Source organism: Falco biarmicus, chromosome 9, assembly GCF_023638135.1.
Source record: "Falco biarmicus isolate bFalBia1 chromosome 9, bFalBia1.pri, whole genome shotgun sequence".
In the NCBI taxonomy this organism is placed as follows: Eukaryota; Metazoa; Chordata; class Aves; order Falconiformes; family Falconidae; genus Falco; species Falco biarmicus.
This window is the reverse complement of record NC_079296.1, coordinates 34,572,676-34,585,127: the sequence shown is the minus strand read 5'-3', so window position 1 is coordinate 34,585,127 and position 12,452 is coordinate 34,572,676. Positions and strand designations below refer to the sequence as shown.

At 37.8% G+C, this 12,452-nt stretch overlaps 1 protein-coding gene across 8 annotated transcripts in view; it reads left to right on the top strand.

Annotated features, from left to right (window-relative positions):
- PCDH15 (protocadherin related 15) overlaps positions 1 to 12,452 on the top strand; it is a 443,438-nt gene that overhangs the window by 251,591 nt on the left and 179,395 nt on the right. For all 8 annotated transcript variants that reach the window (XM_056352005.1, XM_056352006.1, XM_056352009.1 and 5 more), the window contains 2 exons: positions 5,051 to 5,185; positions 6,317 to 6,466. In XM_056352005.1, the coding sequence (XP_056207980.1) occupies positions 5,051 to 5,185; positions 6,317 to 6,466 (285 nt within the window). The remainder of the gene's footprint in view (positions 1 to 5,050; positions 5,186 to 6,316; positions 6,467 to 12,452) is intronic.

The window sequence follows — 12,452 nt, the reverse complement described above, 5'->3', positions numbered from 1 at the left end:
CACTGTTGGAACTTGTTTTGCTGCCAGTACTCTCTTGACAGGAGAGTTCTCATAATACTGCTATCCCCATATAGCACTTCTTGACACTCTAATAGTTACATTATAGAATAATAATTCAGAAAATATTCTTCCCAGATGTAGCAGCCCATTAATATAATTATTAAAACAAATAAAAGGGAAAGGCAAAGCAAAAAGACTACTTATCATTCTTTATAAATATAGGGGTTTTTTTCATTTCTGAATCTTGCCACTTAAGAAGGAAAAATAAAAATCTTAACATTGAATCACTTCTGTAGCATTATATTTCTTCCTGTGTTTGTGTAGGATGAATATCTAATATTTTCTGCCTTCTGAGACTATTCTTTCTCTCTTTGAGTTCCTTGGAGTCCTCAATGAATTATTATATCTGCCCTGTTTTAAACAAATGCTATTGCTAATTGGTGGAAGCACTGAAGATGCTTTGATTTCTTGCCCTGCCCCAGGAGTTGCTCATTTTTATAAGGAACAGAAGATGATCTTTTCAAAACTTTTCTGTCAGCTTTTCATTCAGGGAGGGGCATGGCTCTTTGCACCTAAACTTGAAAAAGTCTAAAACTTGTTGTAGCACTTTGACTTTTTAGTCATTGTTGTGCCTCAGCCCTTCTGTTGTGCAGGGACTGGAAAGGTTTTGGCGGTGATTGAAAGAAATTATTCGTAGGGTGTCCTGGGCAAAGTCTTCTCAGACTGATTGACCTTCTTCAGTTTTTCATTGCTTGGAATTTAGGCTTAATTTGTTCTCCTCCTTGGGTTCTATTGATCTAAGTGGTTTTATGACTAAATCCATCACAAAGACTTCTCAGGAGGCTGTGCTTCAGGTTATTTTTCTGTTATCTAATGGTAACATTAAAGATGCAGGAAATTCACTCCAGAGTATGTGTGTTCCGTGTCTATTCCATGCAAGCTATTGTGAACCTGGAGGACCTTCTCATCAGACCCTGCAGAACTCATCTTGCACAAGTTAGAGAAAATCAGTGAGGTCAGTGCCAACACCATCTGATTGCAAACCCCTTGTCAGTGGGACTATTTCACTTGCTTCACCTCTGCAAGGCTGTGAATCTCAATTTTTTTCAATGAAATATGTTAGAAAAGATATTCTACTTTCACCCAGAAAGGAGGAGGGCAAATGCTGGAAACATCGCTTCAACAAAAAAAAAAACTCTCTTCAATGGGTGTTTCAGTTGTGATCATCCTATACACGAAGATTGTTGGAAAACTAAGATGTTTCAATAAATTCTTTGTTATTGCTACAAGTTTTTGGAGACAAGCTTGTGCTAGCAGTTGGGAAGCCTAAGCACTTCTGATACTCTTGGAGCTTGTTCTGGCTACCCTGGAGAATTTAACAGACAAATACTTTCCCTCTAAAAACTCCTTGGGAATGTTGAAAAACATACAGAATATGTGTCATTGTCTGATCATTCTTGACAATACCATGTAGTTTTGGTTTAGTCTAGCAAACTGCAGAAAAGTGTTTGCTTTAGGAAGAGCTTGTAAGCCCTTGTAGGAGGAAAGGAGCAGCAGAAATTTAATATCTGCACAGGCTTTCAAACTGTAGGGGACGTCTTCAGAGATTTTCAAGCAGAACAAATTCAGACCCAGGCTTTGCTTATTAAGAAGTGCACCTGAGCACTTTCTGGGTCTCATTTTATTGTGGTTTCATCTGTAACCAACTTTTCCCCAAATGTACTGCTTTTATCATGTCTGTCATTATCAGGTTTGCTTTTCTTTACCTGTATTCATTTTGTTTCATGTGTTTTTCTTTGTAGGTTGCACCAGGTGCCATTCCCGTAGGTATTGGGTATGATGATTGCAAAATTGCTTTTGGTTTTAATAGTGTGCCTTACTTATTTCCCCCTGTCCTCCTTCATTTTTCTTTGCACTGCCAGTGTTTGAGACTGGGACTGTCACTTGGTTTGTGAAGCCTGCAAAGAGCCCTTTAAACACATTGGACCAAATTTGTTTCAGGCACAAAGTTGTACCGTGGTTATGTTGTGATTGCTTTATGTTCATTAAATAATTATATGTTTTTCTAGAAAGTGTTTTTTAATTGGAAAAGTACTATGAGTCAGTTTGAAGTATGTAAACCATACCAGGTTTGAACTGTGTGCTTGAAATGGTCTTGCAGGTTGCATGTATACTCTTGTGTGTGGATTCTGGTAGTTTTCTACTTAAAATTATATGCAAGACAATTTATCAGAGACAAACTAGTCTGCATGACCCAGTAATGTAGTCAGAAATCACAATGCTTAAGTCCAGGCCCCAAAATAGATTAATAGTTTAAAAAATTAAGGCAACAGAAACAGTGTTGTCAACATAGATGGATTGCTTCCCACAGTTTTATTCTCTTACATTATCTGCCACATAAAATATTCAGATAAGTCAAGCATACTTTCTTTCAGTGTAAATTGTGATAAAAGTATAAAGCACAACAATGCCAAGATTAAGGAAATAAACTGCTTTGTAGGTCTAACATGCGTAGAAGGCATAGATTGAAGTAAAGGCAGTTTAACTTACACATTAGGATAAAATTTCCAATGCGAGAGTAATTGAGGAATAGGATAAATTACTTAAGGAGTGTATGGGATCTTCTTCAATTTTTTTGTCAAGAACAAATAGGAAAAAAATACTGTTTCTTACTGTTCAGAATATCATGACAAGCAAGAACTGTAACAGCTAACCAGGATTTTTGTAAATTAAATTTTTGTCTGACTTTGTAGTGTCTACAAAGTGAACAGTTATTGGCAATTACCTTCTGTAATTTTTCATGGGAAAAAAAAGAGATTTCCATTTGCATTGATAGCTTTAAAATTAATTTTAATTTTACTGGAAGCTGGCATAGTTGCAGCAAAGCATTAGGCAATAAGAAACCACTCATTTGAAACACTTTGATATTTCTTTCACGTAACTTTCAGCAACTGAAGATGTTTCTCATTTAAATAATGTAACCTTTGCCTTCCAAAATGTGTGCTTTAAAGTATTTTTAATTGCTAAAATAAGTTTCTCTTTCTCTTCATGTTGTACTAATCTGTCCTCATAGTTGTTCATTATGACACTTGGTGCATGTTAGAGATGGGTCAAGTGTTTATGCCTGCTGTACTGTAGGGATTACTGAACTTCCCAGTGGTCTGTTTTCTTTTTCTAATTATGTAGGCATGACAGTAATGACACTGTAAGAGTTAACCTTCTGGAAGCATTTTGGATTCAAGTTGAAAAAATGTTGAAAAAACATAAAGCTACTTTTTTGATAATTTGTTGAATTTAGCTATTTCTGACTGCATTGTGTGTCCTACCCTGTATGGGTCAGGTTCTGTAAAATTGTGTTGGAAAGAGCTGGTAAAAACACTTTCCAAGTTCAGCCACTGGACTTTCTGTTATGTTTTGTTCATGGTACTAGTCCTCTGATTCTTTATCTCCACATTATTTGGGACAGTTCAAAACAGTTTTTATAGGACTCGTCTCCCAGGCTTTTGTCCTTTGCCCGATCACATTAGCATTCCTCTTTTGTAACTTCGCCTCATGTAACAGAAATAACCTAAATAACTGATGACTGTGAGTAGCACATTAAGTCAGGTTATATTAACAAGATTACACACAAGGACATAGAAATGTTTGTTGGAATACTGTAGGCAATAAAAGGTAATGTAGTTTATTTTAAAATTTAACTGTAATGTAGAATGATCCTTGCAGTCTAATCAGTTTAATAGCTCAATTGCATCTTTAAAGAGATGGGGAAGATGTTGAGATATTTCATCCTGGTCATGAATCAAATTTTGTCATTTCAACAAGACAGACACCCCAGAACAATGCCTGAATTTGGGGGGATTTTCTGAACGCTCAGTGCATACAGAGCTGAAACACCTTTTTTGCCTGCTCTGTGCTGCCATCCAGTAAACTGCAGGGTAAGGACTATGGGTAGTAAAACCATTTTGCAACTTAGTATCCTTCTGATAAATTCACATTGGAAGGAACTAGCTTGAGGTTCTGGACTTTAATTAACTTGCTCTGTTCCCTGTGAGTACAGTAATAACTTCTGATTCTGTCCCTGGCAGAAATACTCCTTCCCCTTTCTGTTAGCAGAGATTCCGTTTGCCCCCCAATTAATTTCAGTCTTTTTCCCCAGAGAACATTTCATTTCTTCTTCCCTGTGCTCTTACAATCTGCCAAGCATGCTAGGAGAGAAGATGGAAACAGAAGGATGAGTTCCTGCGTGGTTGCTCAGGATGCCTGAGGCATTGCCCTGTCTTTATGTTGTCACGTGGTTTTGCACACACTGCAGCACCACTCTTGGTGCTCACCTAGTTGTACATGGAGCCAGCCAGACCTGAAATCTGTGTTTGCAGAAGGTTACCTAGGGAAAACATGAGTAACAAATTTACAATGCCTTGACTTGCCTTTTTTTCCTCTTTACCCTAAATTTTACTTTCTATTGAAAATTACACCACAGTCCTTCACTATGGTTTTCACCTGATCAGCTGAGAGACTCATAATCCTGCATCAATATATTTTGTTCCTGTTTGAGACATAATCTCTGAACAGCATCTTCTTAGAGATCTACTTCAGCACATATGCTTATTTTTTCATAGCATCAACTCAGCTGTTTTATTGCTCCATTAATCAAGATAAGTTTTGTTTGTAATATGGTTGAAGGCAAAAGCTTGGATCTGGTTTCTTACATTGGTAAGTTATAGTTGGCCAAAAAATATTGTTTTAATGAAGAAAAGCATCATTTAAAACTAGTAGATACACGGATTTGTTTACCCTTGGGTTTACTTGCTCTGTAGGTTGAAGTGTATTTGCAATACATTTTTCATCAAGAAGATTAGATTGTTAGATCAGCAGTGTTATTTTTTACTTTTTTTTTAACAGTTTTGTAGATTCAGTCACAGTATTTCTACTTTCTGCTTATGTAGGTTTCATCTAAAACAAGCGCTTGCATTAAGTAATGGGAAACTTAATGGTATATATGAATTTATAATAAAATGCTTTCTTTTTTTTTTTTAAATGTTGTTTAAAGACCAAGGATCCCCAGCTCCATCTCTTTCTGAATGATTACAATGCGTTTTTCACTGTGACTCAGAGTGGCATCACCCGCTACCTCACCCTGCTGCAGCCTGTTGACAGAGAAGTCCAGCAGCTTTACACTTTCTCGGTAAGCTGAAAGCATTTGAAGGCACATCAAGGTGTTGATCAGAGCAAGCGTTGAAAAATCATTAGTCATGACATTGTTATAGGTCATTAAAATGACACAGGAACAAAACAGTGAAGGATGAGCAGCAGCAGTACTGCAGGGGGGTGGGGCAGGGGGAGTTGATAATTGGGTAGTGTGCTCTTCCAAAATGCATGTCTTTGGTATGATAGCAACATTTTAGATCCCTCTACCAGCGTCATCTCCATGGTCCCACGCTTATATCCTTCTCAGCCTGACCCTTCTCTTTTGTACCCAGCTCAGCCTTTGAGGCTACCTTTGCCTTTTCTCAGCCCTTGAGCTAGGAACATGACACCTGTAATGGCCATTACACTTTATTTTCGTACAAAATAAAGAAGTAGGCTAACAGAAACAACAACCAGCAATATTTATTTAATAAAAAGAAGAAAAAAAAAAAAGGTTAAGTGGACAAAATACTCCTTCAGGCATTTCCCAGTCTGTGAGTAAACAACAGCCCTAAAGTAATTTGCAAATGTGCTGTAGGGAAACCCTGTTCCTCTGCAGGGGTCCCCAGTCAATGCCTCCATATTTTCTGTTTGTTTGACATTTGAAAGGAGAGCTCACATTTCCTTTGTGGAGTAAGAAGGCCTCTAGCTCTTTAAGTCCCATTTAAAATGCTGTCTTTGAGGTTTAACATATGTATAGCAGCTCCTGTGTGTGGCTATGCCCAGGTGAAACTGGTAGTGTTAGACAGGTTTGCCAGCTGTTGTGGCCAGGCCCTGCTCCTTGAGGGTGTTCAGCAGAGCTGAGGACAGGCTCTGCTCTTCCAACCATGGACCTTCAGCTCAGATCCTGACCCCAGCCCTGGGAAACGGTTATTTCCTCTCATTACTCCTGCTGTTCTGCCCTGCAGTGTGTTTTAAAGTTATTGTTTCATTTTGATTTTGCCCCAAGTCTTGCACACTGCAGGCTCAAGCTCAGCTGAAGCCTCCTGTAATTGTAAGTGCAGACAAAAATGAAAAATGAAATGCTGATTTTTGGTTGTCATACTGTATTTTCTCATACTTGGAATTGTATTAAGAACACAGCGTTAAAAAATGTTCCTCTTCTGCCTTTTTTTCACCGTCCCTGAAGATGGCAGCTTCTGATGGTGTACAGGAGAGTGTCCCAGTGACAGTGAATATCCTGGTGATTGATGCAAATGATAATTCCCCAACCTTCTCCAATATATCATACAATGTCAAGATTTACACAGATATGAGGCCTGGGGAAGGCGTTATAAAGGTAATTTCAGGTCTTTTTATTAGCTTTGTTAATGCACTTTTTGTTAGCAGTAGATGGTCTTGCTGATACAAACTGGAAATGCACTGAAAACAGCTAGAAATGAAGTTTGTGTGTCTCCATCTACTTCATTAGTTACATAGCTATTAAAAAGTTGCTAATATTAAAGGATAGGCCTGTCTTAGTTGTATAGCTATAGTTGAGATGTTTCATCTGAAGTTTTATAAAACCTTTTCATCTGAAAAATCTCTGAAGAAAAAAATTTCTCCTGTATTAGTGGGATATTGGAATAAAACATTTTGGGAGAAAGGTAAACAGTTCATTAGAACATAACCAGAAATGGTTTACCATGTCATAAAACTTTTTGGGTTTTATGGAAGCCTAAGTTGTTTGTAGAGCAAATGAGCAAAATGTGTTGAAGACAGGCCCAGAGAGAGAAGCAGTGTTAATTAAAGTTTGCAAGCACTTGTTTAGCTTTCAGTGCAGACTGGAGGCGAATCCTGGTGGCACTGAAGTTAATGGAAAAAGGATTTTGGGGATGGTAATTCTTCTAAGATCTCAATCATGCTCCAGGGTGCTTCCAGTCTAGCTGGATGAGAAGAATCTGTTAGTGGAGGCTGGTATTCAAGGATGGTAGAAAGCAGTGGGAGTATGGGAGGGGGGGGCAATATTAATCAGCTGAAGGTGATATAGTAATATAATCAGAAATTAAGCATTTGAAGGTAGCAGTGATTTAACAATATTAGGAGAGAGTTCAGTGTCTGTTTTGGTATATGCCCTACTTGAGCTGTATTCATTTGCTGCATTTCACATCTTTGCATCTTGGTTAATGTTATTCTTGTCTCTTTATCAGTCTGGGCTGCAAGTGCTTGAAAAGCATCAGTGAGAGCCATGGGGACATTTTCAGCAAGGTTTGAGGGAAAGAAAGTTTTAAATATAATTAAGTTCCTTCAAGGTGGAGGAAGGAAACTGGATCACAAGGCTGTAGGGGGGATGAGACCAAATGCTGTTGTTCTGAATGAGCAAAAGGCAGGTAGAGCTCAGGAGTTGTGCGTAGGGATTGACATAAGGAGCTAACTCCCTGTGGATTTTGGAAGTACAATACATTCACTTGATATTTAAGGTACAGAGATACATACAGTGAAACATGAGGGAGAAGATGTTGCTATATGAAATTGCAACATGTATGAAAAAAATGGTTTGAGTACCCAGAGTTGGCCTTAAGGATGCTCTGAGCTGCCTGAGTTGTGTTTATGATACTTGGGTTGAAGTAGAGCAGCTACTGTGCTTTTCTGAAACAGCTGCAATGCTAAAGTACTTGTGTGTTCTAAGGAAATGTGCTGCTCTTGATTTTTGTAACATCTTCTGGTGTTTCAACTGCAAATATTTTCAGACCCTCGAGGTGTGCAAAGAGCAGGAGTACAGATTCCTTAGTAAATAGTTTCTTCTGGGAAAAAGCAATAGAGTGGCTCTGTAAGGCCATCTGCATTGGCTAGTGCCACAAGAATCAGCTTAGTGGAGACACAAATTACTTCTTTGTGGGCAGGTTTGGTCTGAGAGACTATTGTATTCCTGCTCCTACACTGCCAATTGCAGCAGTTACCTTTTGCCTTCTCACACTGATGCTGTGTAACTGCTTGTATAAAGAGTATTGATCAGATCAGTGCAGATTAGAAATGTTGCAATGACAAAAAAGCATAAGGGCAGAAATGGGAAGAAGAAAAGTTTAGATGCAAATATTGTGCAGAGTATTTAAAGTTAGCTAATGCCTGAAGTCGATCTGGAACAGATCTCTATTAGAATGACATTGTGAAGTTGGAAATGAGTAGTGAGGAATTCGAGGCCTTAAACTTGCCTTTGCTAAAAATGAAAATTATTTTGGAAAATTTAAGAGTTCTGAGAGTGAGATTTTCCTTCCTCCACACTTCTGTCTGCAAGGTCAACACGTGGTTGCTTTCTGATTATGTGAGATTTATAATGTGGCCAGAGGTGGTGGGTAGAAAACTGGATTTTCAGGGAGAGGGGTGGTTTTTCAGCTAATTTTACATTGCCAGATGATCTGAGTGTATAAACTAACGGGCATAAAAAAAGCTAAGAGTCATCTTAAGATTTCTGCATACTCTGATAATGCCAGTAATAAAGATTTTAGGTCGCTGGGGTATTTAGGAAGTTGTCACATTGTTATTTTGCCTGGTTTGCTGGCACAGAGTCTTTCATTCAGTGTTATAGGAGTGTGAGAAATGGGATTTGTCTTGTGGTGTTACAATTAGTCACCAAGTCTGTGGTGCCACGAATACCTGTGTGTTTCCTTAGGCCAGGAATGTAGGTATGTGCTGCCTGATCATGGTTTATTTCTGCTTTATAAAAATCTTCTCAAATGGAAAGCAGACCTTTTTTTTTTTTTTTTTTTTTTTTTTAAATGTGATTTTGATGATATACCTAGCTTGTTCTCTGTATGTAGTTGTAAACTCATCCTGTAATGCTATCTATATCATTGGTTTAAGAATCATTTGTGAGTCTGCTGTGAGGTGACAATCAGCTGTGGTATTTCCCAGAGGAAAATGACCCAGGTCAGATAAGATTAGTCTTTAAAAAACACTTTCTGTAATCAGAGAAAGTGGGTTAGAAAAAGAACACTGACCTCAGTGAATCTGTACAATCTCATAATCATTTACACATAACCACTGGCTTGCACTTATCTCTCTATTCAGACTTATTTTCAGAGGTGATCAAGAAACTATTTCTTTTATGAAGCATGTCATCTTTCTAAATAATTGTGAATTTCTTGTATAGCAGTATAAGTGCTCTCATGTAGTTGCTGCTTTGCTTTTATTATCCTGAGAGTAATAAGGTATAAAGATTTTAGCTTTTTTTTTTCTGAGTGCAGTTGCATGAAAATGTACAAATAACCCCAGTTTGTACTTACTTGCTTGTTCCATTTTGTGGGAAATTGTTTTGATTTTGCTCCTAAAAAAAACCCCAAAATGTATTACTTAATAGTTTAGATTATGTTTGCTGTCTGGTACAATCTTAAAAAAAGTAAATTTAAAAATCCTTAGGCTCTGCTTGAAAATAACCACAAATAATAGGAAAAAATTTCATTAATTGTGAAATTAAATTTTTGTTTTCTCATTTTCCCCTGGCCCCCAGGTGGTTAGAGCAAGGCATTTCCCTCTTCCCCTTTCCCTTGCTGCCTTTAAGAGGGTTGAGTAAAACAGGGGAAACAAATTTGTGTGCTACTCAGTTGCATTGGTTTCTCCTGGGAGGCCTGGTCATGGTGGGCAATACACCTTTTGCCTTCCAGTTATACGTGTTAGTTGCAGCTTTGCATGGCTGCTTGGGAATTTTTCAGAAACTTGGTAGATATCATGATAGAGGAGCTTGTCCCCTTTATAGGAATGACCTCCTCCCACTTTCTGAGGATACAGAACGGGGCATGAAATATCTGCTCCCTGACTTCTTGGACAGGGGCTATGGCAGTACCATTGGGGTGTGAAAACAGAATTAATTTGGGAAGTTTTTATCGCAGCTATCTACTTTGAGTACTTGTGAGATTTTGAGGCCTTGGTTGAGGATGGTATTTTCTCAGTTAAGTTTAAATGTCTGTATATTCTGTCCCTTTCAGCTTGAGAATTTCTTGTCTGATTTTTCCTTCTGCTTTTATAGGTATTTTATTGTGCTCTCTGAGAGAGAACACAGCTGTTTGAGAAATCTGTCATTTAAAACAGTTAAATGTGTAAATTATAATTAATAAAAAACTGATTAATATTAAACCTATTAAAGTACTTAAGTTTATCTGGTTTTATATTATTATAGTTTTGCTGTCCTGTTTGCCACTTTTCTGTTAGTAGTTTCTTCCTGTGATTCACATATTTAAACTAGTTACACATTAGTGGTTGGAGTATGCAGAATTAATGCAATAATATTTTACATAAGTAATTTAAATCTTCTCTGTTTCTTTAGATAGCTCTCATTTCTATATACAGCATAAACTATGCAGGGACAGGGAATACTGAGCAAGAAAATGAGAGCTGAGAAGGGACAGAGGTTGGCAAAAAACATTATCCACCTAAATCTTTGCGTAGATTTGCCTGAAGATCAAAGACTTCCTTGGCCCATGAAGAGATTTTTGTTTATGTTCTCCTTACAGAAAAACTCATGAACTGACCTTAAGAAATATATGCTGGTCTTACTCCACTTTAAATTTGTGAAAACAAAATAACCTATTTTAATTAATCTGTGTAACTTAATTTCTACCTAATTTCCTGTTGCAGTCATATGACCCATGTTCCAGGGCTCTTACAAGAACAATTAAATAACTTTGTGATTGAAAATGTATAATGAGCTATACTTCAGTGCATTACCTGTTCACCCTGTGCGAGCTGAAACAATTTTGCCTAAGATCACCAGTGCAAGTTAATTTGGAGATCCTGCCCCTGTGTCTGGTTACACAGACCACTTAACTTCACACATCACAACATAAACAGCCATCATGGTGGAGGTCAGAAATGAAAGCGGAAAGATAAAACATGGTAAACCTGCAAGCAGTAAAGTTTCTATCATTTATCTCTTGCTCACAGTAGAATTAGTCTTTAGCAGTACTGGTGCTTTCAGTTGTAGGTTGGGACAAATGTTATTCAGAGCCATTAAATAAATGCCTCCTCTGGGACTCTTTTGCCATTACCTCAAATGTGGCTTCTCAGTGCTGGATCACTTTGTCTCTTTTGAACAGTTTCTTTTCCATTCTCTGCATATACACACATGTGACTCAAGCCATTCTTGCATATGGGCACATACTAAATTATGTATTAGAGATATGTTTGGGAGTTTGCAGCTTGGCATGTGCTCATGGTTTACAACTCTTAAATATGCATTTTGTTATAAAGCCACAGAACAATTCGGAGGATACCTTTGTAATAGTCATCTCCAAACCACATTTAAGGTTTTATTTATGTAGATATATGCCACCCTTTTTCTTCAGTCCATCAGCATATTCATTTCCATCTACAAAGTAAACATTATTAGCTGAAACAGAAATCAACAACTGGGTTATGTTTGCATTTCTCACTAAATGTACCTATATACTCAAGTGAGAATAATGGATAGAGACTTAATGAAATGTCTGAAGAAGATAGTGAAAAATTATTTTGACCTACTCTGTTAGTGTTACATTTTGGTGACTGAAATTCAGGAGTATCTCCATCGCAATCCTGGTTGCCCCTGACATACATAAACCCATCACTGTTTTTCCTAGTGCAACTAATGGCTAAGTTGCGCTGCTAAGCCCTAGGAGGATGAGGAGGTTGCATTTTTCATGGGTGTGCTGCTCTGGAGAGCAACTGTACTGTTTCTTTAACGCTGTTAATATGACGTGAGTGCATACAGAATGTGGCTCTGGAGCTTGCACTTGCTAGACTGGAACACTTATTTCAATGGCAACCACTGGGAGGTGAACCAGCGTGACTCAGGGTTTCTGCAGGATTCGCTGTAGGTCAGTACGACTCAGACCAAATTTGCTGAATGTTTAATTTGCTGAAAAACGGAGGGCTACTGGAAAGGTTGGTAATCACATAATCTGTTTAGGGCAAGGTCACTAACAGCTTTGCTGTGGAAAGCCTGCAGGTCAGATGTTTAAGCCCAGTTTCCTCGAAGTATAAAATGAGTCTGAACAGAGCTTATATACTGACCAAGAATGCGTCTTTGTAAGCTGTAAGGCCATCACTGTAAGTCTCCTTTTCTTTCCAAGAAAATCACTTCTCGCTGCAGCAGAATATGCATCTACTTTGCAAAACTTTCAATACATTAAATGTTAATATAATGGAGTTGATACTGCTGGATGCAAAAAGTTCCTTAGGAAAGTAAAATAAATCTTGTTTTCTATTCCTTTCTGTATATTTTAGACCGTGTTTCTCAAATCTTGTTAACTAGAAGCTCTATCGGTCTGGGGCAGCTGGAGACTGAATTTCTGGGTTCATGCATTATGGCAGCT